The following is a 22,909-nucleotide window of genomic DNA, read 5'->3' as shown; positions in this document are numbered from 1 at the left end:
GAAAGTTATTGTTATTGGAGAAGAAATGGAGACAGAAGTAACTGAACTGGTCCTGAACGACAGCCACAATGCACATGCAAAGGGGCACCAAGGATTCAGGTTGCGTAAGTATGAGGAGATTGGACAAGACATGCCCTGATTGTAGACAGAGGACAGGGAGGAGGCAATTTGAGAATGTCCACAGTTAAATTTTTAAACATAGTTTTACTCTGTTTGATCCTTGCTGTAGGATTCTGCCTTTAATCCTGGGAGCTTGCAGTGCTCAAATTGGCTGCAGTGTTTCCTACATTACAACTGCAACTACACTTAAAATGCTTCATTGGCTGGAAAACCCTTTGGAATGTCCTGAGGGTGTGAAAGCTGCTATATAAATGCAAGTCTTTTTCCTTTTTTGTGGAGGAATAGTGTTTAGGAATCTTTACAATAATTGCCCCAATCAACCTAAATGGCTGCGATTCTTTGCAACATGAAGGAACATTAGAAAGCAGGAGTAGGCCAGGTAACCCCTTGAGTCTGCTCTGCCATTCAGTAAGGTCATGGCTGGTGAATTACCTTATTACACTTTTCCGCCCTCTTCCCATATCCCTTGATTCCCTTAGTACCTAAAGATCACCGATCTCAGTCTTGAAAATACCCAATAACTGTGCAGTCACAACCCTCCAGGGTAGAGAAGTCCAAAGATTCACAACCCTCCGGGTAAAGAAATTTCACCTTGATCCTTTATCCTGAGACTGTGTCCCCTTAGTTTTAGATTCCCCAGAGGAAGCATGAAAAGTAGATAAGGAACATTGAGTGAAGGCTGAGTCTTTCTGTTAAACGTTTCTGTGTGGCCAAACCTAGCACCAATAGAAACTGTTCCGAAACAGTGTTGCCAAACTTATATTGGCTTTATTTTTTGTTGATGGGGGAACAGCTACCAGAAGAGCTTGCTTTATTAAGCCTCCCTCCAATTTCCTTGCAGCTGCAGCCAAACAGTGCATCAGGAAGCGGAGCCTTGGAGCATGACCCATCCTCGATTTACCTGCGTATCCCTGTGGGTGAGGCTGTGCCCGGGCCTCTTCCACTCGGTGTATCGGTCATTGATGCCTCAGTTGCCCTCTTTGGTGTGGTATTTCCTCATGTCTCTTTCAAACATCGGTGAGCATTTTATTTCACTTTACCATTTATCAAAGCAAGTGTTTATGTACTTGATAAATTGGGGAGCATTTGGGTATGCTGCGGAAGACTTGATGAACCAGCTACTCTGTTCTGGCCCACCAATTTCATATGTTTGAAAATTGAAACCTACAAACAAACACCAACCTCGCTCTCTTTGGGTCTTTGTGTAAATTACATAGAAGGAGGCACTTCCAAAATGCTGTGCTTTTAAATTTCACTTCAGACAGGGACACCAATGGGGCACTTCCACAATTATTAGATATACCGATATACCACCGACTCAGTCCATACTTGGCACAGGCAGCCTCTTAGATTGGGTTATTGAGGTGAACCATTTGCCAGTACCATAGGCATCAATTACAAAAGTGCCATTTATCCCATATTAACTGCATCAACTATCCTGGGTGGTTCAAAATACCTTGCTCACCAACTTAGCAACAAACTTCCTGTCCTTTTTAATTTTTCTAAAATTTACACTGATTCATTCATAACTTGCCTATCAGTATTGGGGATGTGGCCACTCCAAGTATTGATGCCCAGGGCTATTTTAGTTCAACAGTGCACAAGGTAGGTAATAGGTATAGGAGGAAACCCGAACTTCAGAATGTACAAAGCCCAACCATCATTTTACAGTCTGAATCCTCTGGAAGGCATGTGTGTCTCATGTTCCATTCCAAGATCCTGATGTGGCTTGACCGTCCACCCTGTATTTTGGAAAAATCTTGTTAACCACAACGCATGTGCCCATGTATTTTGTGCTTTAAAAGCTGCTGGGTTCAAGCAGATTGGGAAGAAAAATAAAAATAAATGGAAAATGTTGGAAATATTCAGCAGATCATGCAGCAGTTGTGGAGAGAAAAACAATGTTAATGTTTCAGGCCGATGACCTTTCACCAGAACTGTGAAAAATTAGAGATGTAGTAGGCTTTAAGCAACTGAAGGAGGAGAATGGCGGGTAAAAGAACAAAAGAGAAGGTCTGTGACAGGGTGGATGGGAGGAAAGATTAAATGACAAAGGGTTTCATGGTGGCAAGGCCAAAGGGGATGATAATGGGATAAGTAAAGAAACAAAGAATTTGTCGAGAGGAGGTGTCAATTGCAGAATGATGATTATCTGCTGTCCAAAAGCAAAAAAAAGAGAAAAACAAGAGAGTAAAATCAAAACCTGAAAAGAAAAAGGAGACTAACTGGGCAAAGCCGTTACGGTCTGAAATTGTTGAATTCAGTGTTGAGTCCAGAAGGCTGTAAAGTGCCTAATTCAAAGATATGGTGTTGTTCCTGGAGCTTGCGTTGAGCTTCATTGGAACATACAAAATAAGAGCAGAAGTAGGCCATTCGGCCCCTCGAGCCTGCTCCGCCATTCAATAAGAGCGTGGCTGATCTGTTTGTGTTTTGAATTCCACATTCCCATCTACCCCTGATAACCTTTGATTCCCTTGCCTAACAAGAATCTATCGCTGCTTTAAAAGTATTCGGTGAACAACTAAGGAGATATTTAATAACGCTCAAAAGATTTATTTCAGTGAGAAAGAAAGGTTCTTTGAGAAGGATGCATCATCCATAGCTAAATAAGGAAGTTAAGGATAGTACTAAATTGAAAGAAATACTACAAACCTGCAAAGATTATTGGTAGGGTAGAGGATTGGACAAATTTTAAGAACCAGCAAAGAATGACTAAAAAATAATAAAAAGGCAGAAAGCAGAGTATGAGAGAAAGCTAGCTAGTAATATAAAAACAGATAGTAAGAGTTTCTACAAATATTTGAACAGGAAAAGTGTAACTAAAGTTAGTGTTGGCCCGCTAGAGAGAGAGAGAATCTGGGGAATTGACAATGGAAACCAAAGAAATGGCAGAGGCATTGAACAGGTATTTTGTCTGTCTTCAAGGTAGAGGACTTGGAAAACTTCCCAAAGATATTTGAAAATCAATTGGTGATAAGGAGGGATAAACTTAATACAATCACCAGGGAAAGGGTGTTAGGAAAGCTATTAGACTTGAAGGCTGACGAGTCTCCGAATGGCCTGTATCCTAGGCTCTTAAAAGAAGTGGTGGCACAGAAACATGATGCATTGGTTATAATCTTTCAAAATCCCTTAGGTTCTGGAAGGGTTCCAGCAGATTGGAAAATAGTTAATGTAACACCTTTATTCAAGGAAGGAGGGAGGCAGAAAGCAGGAAACTATAGTCCAGTTAGCCTAACATCTTTCATAGGGCAAGTGCTAGAATCTATTATTAATGTTATAAGCAGGGCACCTAGATAATCACAATTTGATCAGGCAGAGCCAACATGGCTTTGTGAAAGGAAAATTGTGTTTCATGCATCTATTAGAGTTTTTAGGCGAAGTAACATTCATGGTGGATGTGGTGTACTTGGATTTCCAAAAAGCATTTGATAAGGTGCCACATCAAAGGTTACTACACAAGATAAGAGCACATGGTGTAAGGGGTAACATATTAGCATGGATAAAGGATTGGTTGGCTAACAGGAATCAAAGAGTAGGAATAAATGGGTCTTTTTCAGATAGGCAGGCTATAAGTAGTGGAGTGTCACAGGAATCAGTACTGGGTCCTGAATCTTTTGCAGTCTATTTCAATGACTTGGATGAAGGGAGTGAATGTATGGTGGCTAAATTTGCCAATGACACCAAGATAGGTAGGAAAGTAAGTTATCAAGAGAGGGAGGTGCCAGAGGACTGGGGAATAGCTAATGTGGTTCCACTATTTAAGAAGGGTTGTAGAAATAAGCCAGGGACTACAGACCAGTGAGTCTCATGTCAGTTGTAGAGAAACTATTGGAGAAAATTCTGAAGGAGAGCATCTATCTCCACTTGGAGAGGCAAGGTTTGATCAATGATAGTCAACATGGTTTTGTCAGAGGGAGGTCATGCCTAACAAATTTGATTGCATTTTTTGAGGAGGTGACCAGGTGTGTAGATGAAGGTAGTGCAGAGCCTTTGACAAGGTCCCACATGAGAGACTTATAAAGAAGGCAAATGTACATGGGATACAGGGTAATTTGATAAGGTGGATTCAAAATTGGCTTAGTTGTAGAAGACAGAGGGTATCGACAGTTCTGTCGAAGGGTCATGAGGACTCGGAACGTCAACTCTTATCTTCTCCGCCAATGCTGCCAGACCTGCTGAGTTTTTCCAGGTAATTCTGTTTTTGTTTTGGTATTGACAGAAGGCTGCTTTAGTGACTGGAGCCCGTGTCCAGTGGCATGTCACAGGGATCTGTGCTGGGTCCCCTATTATTTGTCGTTTATATAAACGATATAGATGACTACGTGGGGGGTAGGATTAGTACGTTTGCGGATGACACAAAGATTGGCCAGGTGGTTAACAGTGAGGTTGAGTGTCTTGAGCTACAGGAAGATATAATTGGGATGGTCAAATGGGCAGATAATTGGCAGATGGAATTTAACCCTGAAAAGTGTGAGGTGATACACTTTGGAAGGGGTAATCTGACAAGGAAGTATTCAATGATTACATGATACTAGGAAGTTCTGAGGAACAAAGGGACCTTGGTGTGTATGTCTATGGATCTCTGAAGGTAGAGGGGCATGTTAGTGGGGTGTTGAAAAAGGCATATGGGACATTTGCCTTTATCAGTCGTGGCACAGATTACAAAAGTAGGGAGGTCATGTTGGAGTTGTATAGAATCTTGGTGAGGCCAGAGCTGGAGTACTGTGTGCAGTTCTGGTCGCCACATTATAGGAAGGATGTGATTGCATTGGAGGGGGTGCAGAGGAGATTCACCAGGATGTTGCCTGGGATGAAACATTTAAGTTATGAAAAGAGGTTGGATAGACTTGGGTTGTTTTCATTGGAGCAGAGAAGACTGAGGGGCGACCTGATTGAGGTGTACAAGATTATGAGGGGCGTGGACAGGGTGGATAGGGAGCAGCTGTTCCCCTTAGTTGAAGGGTCAGTCGCTAGGGACACAATTTCAAGGTGAGGGGCAGGAGGTTTAGGGGGGATGTGAGGAAAAACCTTTGTACCCAGAGGGTGGTGACGGTCTGGAATGCACTGCCTGGCAGGGTGGTGGAGGCGGGTTGCCTCACATCCTTTAAAAAGTACCTGGATGAGCATTTGGCATGTCATAACATTCAAGGCTTTGAGCCAAGTGCTGGTAAATGGCATTAGATAGGTAGGTCAGGTTTCTCACGTGTCGGTGCAGACTCGATGGGCTGAAGGGCCTCTTCTGCACTATGAGATTCTGTGAAGAGGAGATGGAGCCTGCAAAGAGATATAGACAAGTTAAGTGAATGGGCAAAAATTTAGCAGATGGTGTATAACATGGGTAAATGAGAACTTGTTCACTTTTGCAGGAAGAATAAAAAAGCAGTATACTAATTAAATGGAGAGAGATTGCAGACTTCGATGGTACGGGGGGATCTAGGTGCCCTGGCACATGAATCACATAAAGTTCGTACGCAGGTACAGCAAGTGATTAGGAAGGCAAATGGAATGTTGGCATTTATTGCAGGAGGAATGGAATATAAAAAGTTAGCAAGTTTTACTACAGCTGTACAGGTCCTTAGTGAGACCACTCTGGAATACTGTGTGCAGTTTTGGTCTCCTTATTTGAAAAAAAAATTATTTGCTCTAGAAGCAGTCAGGTTCACTGGATTCATTCCTGGGATGAAGGGTTTGTCTTATGAAGAAAGGTTGAACAGATTAAGCCTATACCCATCGGAGTTTAGAATATTGAAAGGTGATCTTATTGAAATGTATAAGATCCTGAGGGTACTTGATTGGGTGGATTCCTGGAGGATGTTTCTTCTTGTGGGAGAGACTAAAAGTAGAGGACGTAGTTTAAAAATAGGAGGACTCCCTTTTGAGACAGAGATGAGGAGAAATTCTTTCCCCCAAAGGGTCGTATGTGGAATTCTCTTCCCCAGAAAGTAGTGGGGGCTGGTCTTTGAATTTATTCAAGGCAGAGTGGAGGCAATCTTTCTCCATTTAATTAATTTACTGCTTTTTTATTCTTCCTGCAAAAGTGAACAAATTCACATTTATCCATGTTATTAACCATCTGCTAAATTTTTGCCCATTCACTTAACTTGTCTATATCTCTTTGCAGACTCCACCTCCTCTTGTCAACTTACTCAAGGCAGAATTGAACAGTTTTTTGTTATGCAAGGTAGTCAGGTCTTTGGGGGTTAGACAGGAAAGTGAAGCCGAGACTATAACCAGATCAGCCATGATCTTATTGAATGGTGGAGCAGGCTTGAAGGGCTGAATGGCCTACTCCAGCTTCTATGTTCTTATGAACACTGCAGGAAGCCAAGGATAGCGAGGTCGAAGTGAGAGAAAGGTGAAGAATTAAATTGACTGGTGATCAGAAGCTCGGGGTCACACTTGCAGACCGAACTGAGGTGTTTCACCAAGTGGTCATCCAATCTACATTTGATCTCCTTAATGTAGAGAAGACCACATTGTGAGCAGTGAATACAGCATATTAAATTGAAAGAAGTACATGTAAATTGCTGTTTCACCTGGAAGTAGTGGTTGGTGCCTTAGATGGAGAAGGTAAAAAGGCAGGTGTTATATCTCCTACACTTGCATAGAAAGGTGCTATGGGAAGGGAAGTGGGTGTGGGGGGATGTGATTGAGGAGTGGACTAGGATGTCATGGAGGGAATAGGGGAGGGGAAGATATATTTAGAGGTGGCATCATGTTGGAGATGGCTGAAATAGCGGAGGATGGTCCATTGAACATGGAAGCTGTTGGGGTGGAAGGTGAGGACTAAGGGCACCTTATCGTGGCTCTGGGAGGGAAGGGATAAGAACAGAAGTGTGGTAAATGAGTTGGACACTGTCGAGGGCCCTGTAACCACTGTAGGGGGGAATCCTCGGTTGAGGAAAAAGAAGGACATATCAGTTGTGCTGGTATGGAAGGTTGCTTCATCAGGATAGATGTGACGGAGATGGAGAATCTAGGAGAATGGAATAGAATCCTTACGGGAAGCAGGGCATGAGGAAGTGTAGTCGAGTAGCTGTGGGAGTCCGTGGGATTATAATGAATATTTGTTGATAGCCTATCCCCAGAAATAGAGACAGAGAAGTCGAGAAAGGGAAGGGTCAGAGATAGACGATGCGAAGGTGAGAAAAGGGTGGAAATTGGAAGCAAAGTTAATGAGTTTTTCAGTGCAGGGCAAGAGCAGGAAACAGCACCGATACAGTCATCAATGTACAGGAAAAAGAATTGAGGGAGGGAGCCCAAGTAGGACTGAAATAAGAAATGTTTCCCACATCCCACAAAAAGGCAGATATAGCCAGGACCCATGTGGGCACCCATAGCAACACCTATTTGGTGGAAGTGAGTGGAGTTAAAGGAAAAGTTGTTCAGAGTGAGAACAAGCTCCGGCAGGCGGAGGAGGACTGTCATGGATGGAGACTGGTTGGGCATCCATTGGGAAAAGATGTTGGTGTTGACCTCGGTCACGAGAAAGAATAGTGGGCCTTTGTCAGCACTTCCTACTCATTGTTTTGCACAAGGTGTCTGGCAATTACAATGGCCACTGTGTCGACTTCTGAAAATACGAAAAAAAATAACTTAATGAAGACTGTACCTATAATTGTAGCAATATACATTACCCCACCCCTGCATTCTGATCGGAGGAAAGTCAGCAAAATGATTCACTGTTCAAACGTCTTTACTCCTTGCTCTATAATTAGCTGTTGCAACCGTGCACCTACATCAGACCAATAGTTTTACTCTGTATTGAGAAGTAATTATCTTTGAGTTGGAAAAAGGCAAGAGTTCACAAAGTCAGGAAGGAGACTGCTTGAAGAGTTTTGTGGATCAGTGCAAATTCTGTTCATTCCAGCATTTATAGATTGGTGTTATTTTGGGAATGAGTGGTTGAAGCACTTCCAATAGAAAGGTGCTTGCATTATTTGCTTTGTGCCTGAGTATCATTTGTCCAAGAAAATGATATGTTGAATTTGGAGTTTCAGTTCATCCCTCTGAATGGTGAGGGTGGGGAGAAGAGGAGGAATGCACGTGGGGCACACAGAAGAAGGATGGTAAAGTGCTGTCTTTTTATTCAGATTACATTAGAGCAGGTGACCATAATGGGTGCCTACAGAATTCTGCTGGGGTGAGAGGCCCTTTGCTGAATTTAAATCATGGGCACCTGGTCTAGTTGGAGAACAGTTGGCCTTCTGTAATAGGTCTGGCATATCTATCTCCAACATAGGGAGAAGAGCTGTATCAACTGCCTGGATCACCTAATTGGATCAAAATTAATGCCTCTGACTGAGGACAAAGGAGTAACAAAGATTAGTATTCAGGAAAGGTTAAGAAAGTTAGGCTTGTTTCATTAGATAAGAAAATCCTTTCCTGTTATTTATTAGAAGAGAGAAAGATTCTGCATTTTTATCGCACCTGATACTGTCCTGCGCTATACTGACCTGATACTAAAGCACTTTACAGCCAGTGACTGACTTGTGCAATGTGGTCACTGTTAGGCCAGCAAATTTCAGGGAAGTTTTCAAGAATATGAAGAGAATTGACACGTTGACCCTTGTGAGTTGTTCAGTGTAGTGAGGGCTTCAAATATGTCAAAAAACAAGACAATTAGAATAAGAAATCAAATGGAATTGTCAACCAAAGGTTAATATAACTGTGTCATTAAAGCAGACAACACAAATGGATACAGGACAACAAGAGTGGTTTCTACAGAGGGAGGTAGTAAGGGCTGTGGTAAGAAGGTGGCTGGATGAGATCAATGGGTTGAAACATTTGGACCCAAAGGTCTTCCTCCTATTGCAAACACTACAGCATGTTACCCTGGTCAAGAGGCTGAATATGTGATGTGATAGAGATTTGATGTAAGAACATAAGTAGGAGGAGCAGGAGTAGACCATATAGTCCCTTGAGCCTGCTCCGTCGTACACTAATGGTTGATCATCAACCTCAACTCCATTCTCCTGCTTGCTCCTCATATCCCTTGATTCCCTGAGAAACCAAAAATCTGTGTATCCTAGCCTTAAATATATTCAAAAATGGAGCGTTCACAACCCTTTGGAGGAGAGAATTCCGAAGATTTACAACCTTTTGTCCTCATATCAACCCTAAATGATGGGCCTCTTATCCTGAGACTGTGTCACCATGTTCTAGATTCCCCAGCCAGGGGAAACAACTTCTCAGTATTTACCCTCTCAAACCCCTTCAGAATCTTTTATGTTTTAATGAGATCACCTCTCGTTCTTGTAAACATCAGAGAGTATGGAGCCAATTTGCTCAGCTCCTCATTATAGGACAACCTTTTCATTCCAGGAAACAATCCAGTGAACTTTGTAATGCCTCCAATGCATTTCTTAAATATGAAGGTCCAAACTGCAGAGTGCTCCTAATTATACGATTCGCCAGGACATTGATCCCAACTCAATTTACATGAAACCCATCCCAATGGAATAGCACTCTCTTTCCCCAATACTAGTGAATTGAAACCCCTTCCTTCAACGTCACTCTTTGAGCCTCGCCTTTAATTCTGTAACCTGCTTGACCTTATACCAATTGGCACAAGGTTCAGGTAACGATTCAGAGATTAGAACCTTTGAGGCTCTGCATTTTACTTTGGACCCCAACTCTGCAAACTCTCAGCAGTACATCATTTCTAGTTCTACTTATGCTGTTGGTTCCCATGTGGACTGTGACAACTGGATCCTTTCCCTCCCACGCCAAGTTCAACTCCAGTTGTGAGGAGATGTCCTTAACCCTAGCACCGGACAGGAAACATGACCCTTTGAATTCCCAGTCACCGCTGCAGAGAACTGTATCAATCGTCCTAACTATATTGTCCCCTATCACTACCACATTCCTTTACATTTCCCCATTTTGAATGGCATCCTGTACCATTGTGCTATGGTCAGTTTGCACATCCACTCTGTAGTCCTTGTTCTAATCCACACAGGTAACAAAAACCTCACACCTAAACTAAAAACAGAAAATGCTGTAAAAACTCAGCAGGCCTGGCAGTATCTGTGGAGAGAGGAAACAGAGTTAACGTTTTGAGTCTATATGAAACTTCAAATCTAAAGAGAAATAGAAATGTTATGGATTTTATACCATTCAAGGAATGGAGCAGGTGGAACGAGATAAAAGGTGAGGAACAGGTGACAGCTAAGCAGAGATTGATAAAGTTGTCATGGACACAAGACAAAGGGAGTGTTTAATGGCAGTGGTGAAGAGTAAAGAAGGTGCTGATAGCGGCATAAAGGTAAGATAGCAGAAGGTGTTAATAGCAGAACAAGGGTCAGCATTCTGAAAGCAAAACATAAAAACAAGTGACAAATGGCCTGTGGAGGGGGTGGGGGTAGATTGGGTAAAAAGATTTTAAAAATGAACAAATAAGGAAAAGAATAAAATAAAATTTAAAATGAATAAAAATTGGATTAAAAAAGGCGTCAAGAGGGAGGAGCGAATTCATGGTTTTTAGTTGTTGAACTCAATGTTAAGTACGGAAGGCTTTAAGGTGTCTAATCGGAAGATGAGGTGCTGTTCCTCCAGTTTACGTTGGGCTTCACTGGAACATTGCAGCAGGCCGAGAACAGACATGTGGGCATGAGAGCAGGATGGTACGCTGAAATGGCAAGCAGCAGGAAGGTCTGGGTCATGCTTGTATACTGAGCGAAGGTGTTTTGCAAAGCAATCACCCAGTCTGCGTTTAGTCTCCCCAATGTAGAGGAGACCACATTGGGAGCAGTGAATACAGTAGACCAAATTGAAAGAGGTGCAAGTGAAGCACTGCTTCACCTGAAAGGATGTTTAGGACCTTGGACGATGAGGAGGGAGGAGGTAAAGGAGCATGTGTTGCTCCTTCTGCTATTGTATGGGAAGGTGCTGTGGGAAGGGGATGAGGAGTTGGGGGTGATGGAAGAGTGGACCAGGGTGTCACAGAGGGAACGGTTCCTATGGAATGCTGATGGGTGGGTGAGGGGAAGATGTGTTTGGTGGTGGCACAATGCTGGAGATGGTAGAAATGGTGGAGGATGATCCTTTGAACTCAGACGCTGGTGGGGTGAAATGTGAGGGCAAGGGGAACTCTGTCGTGGTTCTGGGAGGAAGGGGAAGGATTGAGGGAAGAGGTTCAGGAGATGGGCCGGACACAGTTGAGGGCCCTGTCAATCAGAGTCGGGGAGCCCTCGGTTAAGGAAAAAGGAAGACATGTCAGAGGCACCGTTTTGGAAGGTGGCATCATCGGATCAGATGCAACAGAGGTGGAAGAACTGAGAGAATGGGATGGAGCCCTCACAGGAAGCAAGGTGTGAAAAGCTGTAGTCGAGGTAGCTGTGGGAGTCAATGCGCTTGTAATGAATATTGGCAGACAGTCTATCACCAGAAATGGAGGCAGAGAGGTCAAGGAAGGCAAGGGAAGTTTCGGACATGGACCCTGTGAAGGTGAGAGAGGGGTGGAAATTGGAAGCAAAATCAATATATTTTTCCAGATATAGACGAGAGCATGAAGCAGCACCGATACAGTCATCGATGTACCGAAAGAAGAGTTGTGGGAGGGGACCTGAGTAAGACTGGAACAAGAAATATTCCACATACCCCACAAAAAGACAGGCTTAACTGGGGCCTATGTGGGTACCCATAACCATACCCTTTATTTAGAAGAAGTGAGACAAGTTAAAGGAGAAATCCATCACATTTTTACTTCTCTTTAGCTCTGAAGAAGAGTCATAGGGACTTGAAACGTTAACTCTGTTTCTCTCTCCACAGTTGCTGCCAGACCTGCTGGGTTTTTCCAGTATTTTCTGTTTTAATTTCATATTTCCAGCATCCGCAGCATTTTGCTTTATGCAAGTACTTCATACCTGTTGGTCAAAGTCAAGGGCTGAGGCACCTTCATTGCTACCTGCTGGATTCCAATCCCTGCCTTGCAGTCACACCTCTTGGTCTTGACCATTGACCAACTCTAAAGCTCTACTTAACCCAAGGGATGAGTGTGCCTCCTGGAACAAAGTGTCCAGTAACGTTCCTCCCTCCTGATGCCCTACGTGTCTGAAACACGGACTGCAATTCAGCAACTCTGAGCCGAAGTTGCTTGAGCTGCAGTCACTTTCCACAAATATGGTTGTACAGGATTGCAGCGTGTTCCACGAACTCCCATATGTTGCAATCACAGAAAACCATCCCTGGCATATCTGTCTAATTTTATTTATTTATTTGATTTAACTTAGTACAATAAAGTAATAGCAAGTTATGAAGTCCTAGCTTGGAGACAAAAAAAGTACACTCACTAGTCACTAGAGGTAAAACAAAAAGAATTTTAAGAAAGCAACAAACACCTTCTTCCTCCATCTGTACTGAATTCCCACTTGCACCAAATTTCTGACTTAGCACTCAGTTCACAAAGCATCTGAATTGCTCTGTGCTTCACCACTCTCTGTGGTTGCAATCACTATCTACTTGTAAGAGAGCTTATGGCTCACACCCAAGTTACAAATACTAAGTCAGCTTCTGACTACAGCAATTAACATTTATTCAGGCAACCAATTTGTTAATTGACAATTAACAAATATTATGTTGGCCTTTATTGCAAGGGGATTGGAGTACAAGATTAAAGTCTTGTTACAATTGTTACAGGGCCAAACTGAAATACTGTGTGCAATTTTGGTCTCCGTATTTAAGGAAGGATATACTTGCATTGGAGTTCATTAGATTGGACCCTAGGTTGAGAGGGTTGTCCTATGATGAGAGGCTGAGTAAATTAAGTATATATTATCCGGAGTTTAGAAGAATGAGAGGTAATCTCATTGAAACATAACGAGGTTATGATGGGACTTGATAGGATAGATATTGAGATAGGTTAGGATAGATATTTCTACTGGTCGGGGAATGTAAAACATGGGAGCAGTGTTAGGGTAAAAAGGCTGGTCTTTTAGGACTGAGATGAGAAATTTCTTCACTCAAGTGGATGTGAAGCTTGGGAATTCTCTACCCCCAGAGATAGTAGACATAGTTGCTCCATTGTTTAATATACTTAAGGCTGAGATAGACAGATTTTTGGTCTCAAGGATTCAAGGGATACGGGGAGTGGGCGAGAAAGTAAAGTTGAAACCCAAGATCAGCCATGGTCATATTGAGTGGCAGAGCAGGCTTGACGGGCCGTATGGTCTACGCCTCCTATTTCTTATGTTCTTGCATTACCTGGCACTGCAGGGCAGCTTCGGTTAACTAGTTATCTTAATTAGTTTGTCGTTTCTTTTATGGTTTTAAAGTTCTGAGTCATACTGTAACTGTAAATCTACCAAATGCCAATGCACCAAATTCCCGATCTAGCACTTGGTTCATGAAGCACTCTGTTCACCGTTATATCCCAGCTTCAAGAATGCAGTGAAGAATTCTGGTATATAATAATGCAGAGAGGCAAAAAATGCAAAAACACAAGATTAACAGGTCAGGAAAAGGCAGTGAGGACAGGAGGAACAAACTGCAATGGTTCCATTTTTTTGCACTTCTTTTTTGCCCTTCATTTCTATATCACATCTCTTCACCTGTTGATCTGATAGGTGAACCATCCCTCCCAGTGCAATGGTATGCCTGGCCACTAAGCAAGGATGTGTGCAAGGATCTGTAGTGACTACAGATATGCTTGTGCTTCTTTAAGTTTCCCTATGGATGATGCTGCCTATCATGAACTCGTGTCCTTACCAATTGCAGGTGTTGTGCTGTATTCTGGCCAGGTCAATGTTTACCAGTGTTTAAATAATCCTTTTGGAGCTATCAAACCACCATACTTTTATTTCAAACACGGTTCATTTGGTGGTTATTTTTAAATTTATCTAGCATTGGAGAAATATTTAACAGTCTAATCTGTAACTTGTAAGATGTGAGTCGCAAAGGTGCCATTTGTGTCAAATTGGTGTTTCCACAGGCTCCAGATGTTGGATCATTTTGCTGAATGCATCAAGCAGGCAAAGGGGGTGCGTCAGCAGGCTGTACAGATCAACATCTTCACTGCTGTGCTCAGTGCACTGAAGGTAGGGCTCTTTCGCCAAGGTTCACACAAGCTCTGGAAAGGCAGACAGGACCTCAGCCCAATGTCCATCCAAAAGACACCACCTCCGACAGTGCAGCATTCCCTCAGTACTGCACTGAGTTTTTTTTTCTTCATTCTTTCATGGGATGTAGGTGTCACTGACTAGGCAAGCATTTGTTGCCCATCCTTAATTGCCCTTGAAGGTGGTGATGAGCTGCCACTTGAACCACTGCAGTCCACGTGTTGTAGGAACACCCACAGTGCTGTTAGGAAGAGAGTTCCAGGATTTTGGCCCAGCGACAGTGAAGGAACAGCGATATATTTCCACGTTAGGATGATGTGTGACTTGAAGGGGAACTTTCAGGTGGTGGTGTTCCCATCTATTTGCTACCCTTGTCCTTCTAGGTGGAAGAGGTCACGGGTTTGGAAGATACTGTCAGAGGATCCTTGGTGAGTTCCTGTAGTGCATTTTGTAGATGGTGCACACTGCTGCCACTGTGCATCAGTGGTGGAGGGAGTGATTGCTTTAAGTGGTGGATGGGATCCCAATCAAGTGGGCTGTTTTATCCCGTATGGTGTTGAGCTTCTTGAGTGTTGTGGGAGCTGCACTCATCCAGGCAAGTGGGGAGTATTCCATCACACTCCTGACTTGTGCCTTGTAGATGGTGGAGACTTTGGGAGTCAGAAGGTGAGTTTCTTTCCACAAAATTCCCAGCCTCTGACCTGCTGTTGTACCAGCAGCATTTATATGGCTGGTCTAGCTCAGGTTCTGGTCAATGGTAACCAGGCAGTGTCAACCTATACTATGTGCTCATGTCTCTGAAGTGGAGCTTAAACCCACAACTTTCTCATTCAGAGGTGGAAGTGCTACTCACAGAGCCATGGCTGACACCTGACTGATTTCTAACACAAGTCTGCACATGGAGTTCAGTGCAGTGTGTGCATGATGAGAATATTTCCCCACTATCCAGATGGGATATTTTATACATCTCAAGTACAATTTTTTTACAATGACAATAGCTGACAGGTGTACTGAAATAATCTTTTCCTGCCCTGTACAGTTCCCACACTCCAGTCCAGGTAAGTGAAGCAGCAGAGGCCACTGTGACTGAAGGTGTCATTCTCCTTTTTAGGGTTTAGCAGAGAACAAGAGTACCCTGGGACCTGACGAGGTGCGGAAGTCGGCACTGGCACTGGTCATGGGTGCTCTTGATAACCCCAATCCAATTTTGCGGTGTGCTGCCGGGGAGGCTCTTGGGAGGATGGCGCAGGTGGTTGGAGAGGCCACTTTCATAGCCAGGATGGCACAGCACAGTTTTGACAAGTAAGATTTAATAACAGTGGATCTCCAGTCAGTGGCATTCCTAGTGTCTTGTCCCTTTTACTCCTTTCCCACCTAAGCTTGAAGTTCTTTCCAACAAGACCCCTTTATTTTTCATTGTTCATTGTCACTGTTTTGCATAGAATTATATTACATATAATTTACAGCACAAAAACAGGCCATTTGGCCCAACTGGTCCATATAGGTGCTAATACTCCACAAGAGCCTCCACCCACCCCTCTTCATCACACCCATCAACTCATCCTTCTATTTCTTTCTCTCTCATGTACTTATCTATCCCCCCCTTAAATGCATTTTTGTTATTTGCCTCAACTACTCCCTGTGATAATGAGTTCCATCTTCTCTGGGAGTTCCATGCCCACTCCCTGGGTAATCCTTATTGGATTGATTGGTGACCACCTTATATTCATCTCCATAGTTTTGGAGTCCCCCATAAGTTGAAACATTGTTCTACCAATTCATGCTTCCCCCTTCCTCACTCTTTCTTCCCCAACTCTGTTCCAAATAGGAATTGTTGCACATCTTAGTACAAAGATTCCCTGAATGGGATTTATTTATTCTGGTTATCAGCAGGAGCTTATTGCTGGTTCATTCGAGACACCTGTGACTTGTTAGATGAAGATTTAAAAAGGTAAGACACTGGCATTTAAGTTGCCCATGGTGTTGTTTGGAATTGAACAAATTACAGGAATATTTTCATCCTGAGCATCAACTTGCATTTGTATGGCACCTTGAACATAGTAAAATGTCCTAACGTATTCCTCCTGTTCCTGTATTCCTTTAAAACAAGGCTCCATTTTGACCATTGTTTCTTTCTGTGTAGTAATGACACACACTAATTAAATCTTGAATCCAGTATCCCCTCTGAGTAAAGAAAAGCTTTCTTCATATTGTTAATGAAGTCTTACTGAGGATAGTCAAAAGCTGGACTATACACTTTTGTCCGGAATGAACCAGCTTAATTTAAGAATTAGTTGTGTATAGCTTTTAGATCTGTCAAAGTGTATTTTCTTATAGATTTTTGTTTTGATAGACTGAAATCTGCTCGCGATGTGGTGTCTAGGACGGGGCATTCACTTGCGCTCGGTTGCCTTCATCGATATGTTGGTGGAATAGGCTCTGGGCAACATCTGAAGACAAGTGTCAGCATCCTTTTGGCACTTGCACAGGACGGTACTTCCCCTGAAGTACAGGTAAATCAATTCAAAGTCTGAGCTCCGAGTATGTTAGTTCCACATTAAGTGATGGTGACAGGTTTGGATGTGTTTCTATCTTTCAGACCTGGGCTCTTCACTCTCTGGCACTGATTGTGGATTCCAGTGGTCCCATGTACCGTGGATATGTGGAGCCCACACTGTCGCTCGTCCTTACACTGCTGCTGACTGTTCCCCCATCACACACCGAAGTGCACCAGTGTTTGGGCCGTTGTCTGGGTGCACTGATCACCACCGTTGGACCAGAACTGCAAGGTAGCATGGCAGGGAAAGTGGTGAGGTGTGAATAGCCAGGGAATCTGTTACTGGACATGACCACTTTTAACTACCTTTTAAACAGAGTTTGCTAGGGACATGAAATGTTCTGTGTGTTGTTAACTTGTGCAATATTTTGCACAGTTAACCATCCCAGTTGTACAAAAATGTTGACTTTGTAAGTAGTAGCTATTCACCTTATCGATGTTGCTACGAGAGCAACTATTTATGCCATAGCTTAGTGGGTAGCTCACGCTCTTCAGAGTCAGACGATTGTGGTTCAAGCCCCACTGCAGAAAGCTACGTGCAAACTCTAGGCTGACACTCCTGTGCCGTACTGAGGGTGTGCTGCACTGTCAAATATGCTGTCCTTTGGATAAGTGATTAAACTGAGGCCCTGTCTGCCCATTTATGTGGTGCAAAAGGTCCCATGGCACTGGATGAAATAGAGCAGGGAATTCTCCTGGTGAACTGCACAACTTTCCTCTCTTAATTGACAATTCTCAAAATAGATTGCCAGGTGATCTATCTTATTTGCTGTTTTTTGGACCTGGATGTTTGTATTGGCAGTCCGCTACTGTAGCAGTGACTGCGCTTCTAAAATACATTACATGTGAAGCACTTTGGAATGTGCTGAGGTTGTGCTAAAGCTGCATGGATGCAGTTTTTTTTCTTTCATGATCCAGCTCTTACCTGTTTCTTTATTGAAACCCTCTTGGAACAGTTAACCCTTCTCAATTATGAAAGTGGTTGCTTAATGTAGAAATTGCCATAGTTGTGTGATTTGCAGTTGGAATTTCTACCTGTGCCTAAAGTTGGCTTTTGATTCCTTCTAGGTAATGGAGCTTCCACATCTACAATACGTTCTTCTTGCCTTGTGGGCTGTGCCATCATGCAAGACCATTCTGACTCCCTCGCCCAGGCAGCAGCAATATCCTGTCTGCAGCAGCTTCATATGTTTGCACCACGTCACGTCAATCTGTCCAGTCTGGTGCCCAATCTCTGTGTAAGTGGAATTGAACAGAAACAGTGCGATTTGATGTAGGTGCAATGAAGCTCAATGACTCTCACTTGCGCCTCTAAGTGAGAAGGTGGTAGGTTCTTGTTCTACCCCAGACTTGAGCATACAATCTTTGCTGACACTCCCAGTACAGTACAGAGTGAGCGCTGCACTGTCCTCTTTCAGATCACATGTTGAACCAAGGCTCCATCTGTCGCCTTGGGTTAGCAGTAGAGATTCTGCGGCACAATTAGAGATGGAATTCTCCAAGCTAATCTGGCCAACCTTCATCCCTCAACCAACACCAGTAAAGTTGATTACCCTGTCGGCATCAGATTATTGTTTGTGGCCTCTCACTGTGTGCGTTTTTCCTGCTACTTTTCTCATAATACAACAGTGATTACACTTCAAGCATGCTTCATTGGCTGTGAAGCATTTTGGAGTTTCCTGAGGTCATGAAAGACGCTATGTAAATGCAAGTCGTTCATTTTTTTTCTTGAGTTACAGTCCAGTGTAGAATAGATTTCTCTCATAAAATATCCTGACTCTTAACTGCAGGCTGCTTTTGGGCTCGGGATAACTGACAAGTGAGATCGGATGCAACTGAGCAACCCAGAATGCCAGGTGTCCCCAGAGTAGTTTATCACAATAATCCCAGCTATTCCCACTATTTTCTGAAGTGGTTTTCTTATATTTTTAATTGTGGTAAAGGTTTTGTGATGAGGTTTTTAATCTTCTCCCCTGTGACGCAGGACCTAACCACTTCATTGTTGAGCCTACAACTGTTGCCAGAGACAGTAATGCAGGAAATCATTGCTGGTGGAAGAGGTTGTCTCTCAGTAATGCCCCATGTTACCCAGAGAGAACTCTCCTAAACAGAATCCCTTAGCATCAAGCTCAGTGATAAGCCTGATACTGACCTCGCTGTGTCTGCCATTGTGCAATAACGATCATATGGAACAATTGATGTGAATAGTTTAGATGCATGTAAGGGGAAGCTAGCTAAACACATTATGAACTGGGTTTGGTGGAGTGAATGTAGAGAAAATGTTTCTTAATGTGGGGAGATAAAGAGGACATAAATATAAGAAAGTCACTAATAAATCCACCATGGAGTTGAAGAAAAACTACTTCACCCAGAAAGTGGTAAGAATGTGGAACTAGCTGTTTGATGGAGTGGTTGTAGTGAATAGCATAGATGCATTTAAGGAAAGCTATATACATACAGAAAGGAGAAAAGAATAGAAGGAAAAGCTCATAGGTTGAGATGAAGTAGGGTGGGAGGAGGCTCATGTGGAAAATAAACACTGGCACAGACCAGTTGGGCTGAATGTCTTGTTTGTATACTGTAAATATTATGTAACAGTGAAGAATGTGTAATTTAAACTGTAAGATTGAATGCTCAGAACGCATATCTACATTTATGCAGATTGAGCCTGCAATTCAACTACGATGAGTACTCAGTCCCTTCGCCCTTGATGAATTTGTCACAAAGTAACAGTTTGACTGATGACACGTGATACTTTACCTACCGCAGGTCCACCTTTGCAGCTCTCACCTGCTGCTTCGGAGAGCAGCAGTTGCCTGCCTCCGCCAACTCGCTCAAAGGGAAGCAGCCGAGGTGTGTGCCTATGCAATGACTCTCGCCCGGAGTGTTGGAAACAAGGAAAGCAGTGGCATTGGTGAGTAATTCTGAATTATAGAGTGCTGGGGGAAGAGAGAAACTTCTGAACATAGCTCAGTGTGGATACTTAAGACCAGCAGTCACTGCTGCCGAGAATAATAGGCATGTTCTTGCGTGATGCTCGCCCGACCCCTTTTACAACAAAATAAAAAGGCGCCATATAGTAACATGGCAAGAATGGATGTAATTGGGTAAGTCTTCCATCAATCGCACCTGCAGACCATTACAGAGAATCTGAGTTAACATTTCAGGTCTGTGACTTTCCAGTTCTGATGAAAAGTCATTGTTCTGACACATTGACTCTGCTTCTTTCTCCACAAATGCTGCCAGACCTGCTAAGTGTTGCCAGAATTTTCTGTTTCTATTTGAGATCTGCAATATTTCACTTCTGAGTTACACGATTGTTTGTTGACACCGCTGTGTCAACCAGTGAGTTGGAGGTAGGGCGGGACTTCACAATTGTTACAGTGCGGATCATAAGAAAGAAATAAAAGCAAGAGTAGGCCATTCAGCCCTTCGAGCCCTCCCCACCATTCAATGAGATCTGATCTTCTACTTCAACACTATTTTCCAGCACTATCCCATCATGTCTGCACCAGCTCTCTGAATAGGCAATTCACTTAGTGCCATTCTCTTGCTTTCTCCCCATAACTCTGCATATTTCTTTCTTTTCAGATAACAGTCTAATTCCCTCTTGAATGCCTCAATTGAACCTTCCTCCACTCAGGCAGTGCATTCCAGACTTTAACTTGCTGCATGAAAATGTTTTTTCTCATACTGATTTTGCTTCTTTTGTAAATTACTTTAAATCTGTGCCCTCTCGTTCTTGAACCTTTCACGAGTGGGAGCAGTTTTTCTCTATCTACCCTGTCCAAACCCCTCACGATTTTGAATGCCTCTATCAAATTTCATCCCGGGCTTCTCTTCCACAAGGAAAATAATCCTAACTCCTCCAATCTATCTTCATAACTGAAGTTCCTCGTTCCTGGAACCATTCTTGTGAACCTGGCAGGAGTCATAACAAACAGACTATTTACTCAGCACACTGCAGCAAACGCTCTACAAAGTCTATTTAAAAAGAGTCTCTACCAGCTACTGAAAACTGAACCCATGGCCGAAATTATAGCAATGTCTTCTACTAAAAGGTGATTTCTACAGAAAATGCAGTGACTGGAGGATTGTTACATATTAAATCTTTGTGTAAAATCTCTCTCAGTTGCTGACAGTCACATGGCTGTAACTATCTTCCACTTAGTGCATTTTGCTGAAGAAATAATCCAGGAATCTACTATACTGAGTTTGCCTCCAACTCAATGGCTGACACAATGGTGTTAATATTCAGTTGGAAATAAGGAATTGGTTAACTACCCTCTTAAAGTGGCAGTGGGGGAAATGACATTCATTCATTCACAAATATCAGCAGCAATCCTTGCAAGTTTCTGGCTCTTCTGGATTTGCTCGGAGAATCATGCATTTTAAATAACATAGTCTTGTGAGATTCTTCTTTGGCGTGCAATGCCACCACTCAAGATCCTGCTATCTAGAGATTGTATCTGGGGAAAATCCCAACCCACCCAACCCCAACCCATAGCATGGTTGTCATGGAAACAATTGATGAACTGTGACTTACAATGCATCAGTTGTGATTCCACAGAGAGGTAAGCAGCATCTTCACACTTCCACGCTGTTGTGGAACTGGTTCCAGTAGAGCACTAACTTGGGCTGGCTCTAGATGCTGGGGAGAATTTTAATGATTTCAAAAAATTGGCCTTAGTATTGGCCTTTTTTGCTCTGATCTCTATGATGTGGACAGTATTACAAAGTATCAAAATTTGATGACAGCCTTTTTATTTAGGATACATTCACAGTGGTTGCTTTTGGACCAGTGGGAGGTCTCCTGGCCCCAGTGATCCAGCTTCCATGTCATCAACCTGTGACTCCCAATTTTCTCCCATACTCCTGCCTTGCTACCTAAACAAGGTTCTGCACCAACTCCAAAAAATTACCATGTGCCTAGGAAAAGTTTCATTGGTCAATGAGTGAGCGAGAGCGTGTTGAAGTACAGGTAAAGTGCCTCAAATCTGGCTATCCGAAAGCCAGATAATTTTTTAAGGACATCTTGAACTGTTTTTTCCCCGAGAATAAACTTCCCTTAGTATGCTGTTGCAATCATCACATTCTCAGCTGGCTGCCAAAGACAGGGTGCATGTTTATGCTAAGAAAATAGTAATGCACCTTTAATTAGCCCCCTGACCTGAACCACCCATTCTGAAAACCGGCAAGATCCAAAATCCGGCACAGCCTTGGTCCCAAAGTTGCTGGTTTTGAGCCTCTACCAGCATGAGGTTAAAAACCATAGTGCGTTTTTCACCTCTTACAATGTTACAGCACTAAAGCATGCCACTCGGCACATCTGCGTGTGCCAGCTCTTTGAAAGAGCTATCTAATTAATCCCACTCCCTGCTCTTTCCCAGTAGGCCTGCAAGTTTTTCCTTCCAAAGATTTATCCTACTCCCTTTTGAAAGTTGTTATTGAATCTGTTTCCAGTATCCTCTTCGGCAGTGTATTACAGATTGTAACAACTTGCTATGTAAAAAGAAAAAAAAATCTCTGCATGCCGCCTTTGGTTCTTTTGTCAACTACCTTAAATCTATGTCCACTGATTTTCCTGCCACTGCAAACCGTTTCTCCCACTCTACTCATATTAAAACCCCTTCATAATTTTGAACACCTCTAAAATTCTATATGTGCCTGTATCACAATATGTGTACTCATTGCATGCAAAGTTTTTGAAATGTCCGATAAGGCACTCTTGCATGGACGTCTGTCTCTGTCAAAAAGCGATAGCTCCCGAGAGGTATTCTGAGAAACCAGTCAAACAGGAATTTCAGCATTTGCAGTAGTGGAGTGATTAAAATCTGCATTTTCCACCTCAGATGTAAATATCACAGAGACTGGCCTGGAAGGAGTGTTGTTTGGAATGCTGGACCGTGAGACTGACCGCAAGCTGTGTGCTGACATTCATGACACTTTGGGCCACATGCTTTCATCCTTGGCAGTTCAAAAACTTTCGCATTGGCTGAAGCTATGTAAAGACGTCTTGGCTGCTTCAACTGGTAAATCAAATCAGCATGTCGCGAGTACTGTTCCTGGAAAACAATTTATGTTTTCATACCCACTATTTGTTTCTAGTTCCTACCCCATACCAAGGATGCCGTGTTTATACAGTGCAGGTTTGACTCTCAGGAACATTGGA

General features: G+C 43.0%; 1 protein-coding gene across 1 annotated transcript in view; it reads left to right on the top strand.

The window, feature by feature from the left end:
• The window catches only part of heatr5b (HEAT repeat containing 5B), a 102,314-nt gene that overhangs the window by 47,087 nt on the left and 32,318 nt on the right, over positions 1 to 22,909 (top strand). The window contains exons 16-23 of the mRNA XM_041187765.1: positions 962 to 1,137; positions 14,054 to 14,159; positions 15,292 to 15,482; positions 16,534 to 16,693; positions 16,780 to 16,969; positions 17,806 to 17,975; positions 19,507 to 19,651; positions 22,590 to 22,769. Coding sequence (XP_041043699.1) covers positions 962 to 1,137; positions 14,054 to 14,159; positions 15,292 to 15,482; positions 16,534 to 16,693; positions 16,780 to 16,969; positions 17,806 to 17,975; positions 19,507 to 19,651; positions 22,590 to 22,769 — 1,318 coding nt within the window. The remainder of the gene's footprint in view (positions 1 to 961; positions 1,138 to 14,053; positions 14,160 to 15,291; positions 15,483 to 16,533; positions 16,694 to 16,779; positions 16,970 to 17,805; positions 17,976 to 19,506; positions 19,652 to 22,589; positions 22,770 to 22,909) is intronic.

Source organism: Carcharodon carcharias, chromosome 5, assembly GCF_017639515.1.
Source record: "Carcharodon carcharias isolate sCarCar2 chromosome 5, sCarCar2.pri, whole genome shotgun sequence".
In the NCBI taxonomy this organism is placed as follows: domain Eukaryota; kingdom Metazoa; phylum Chordata; class Chondrichthyes; order Lamniformes; family Lamnidae; genus Carcharodon; species Carcharodon carcharias.
Note: the sequence above shows the minus strand (reverse complement) of the source record. Positions and strands in the feature narration are given on the sequence as shown.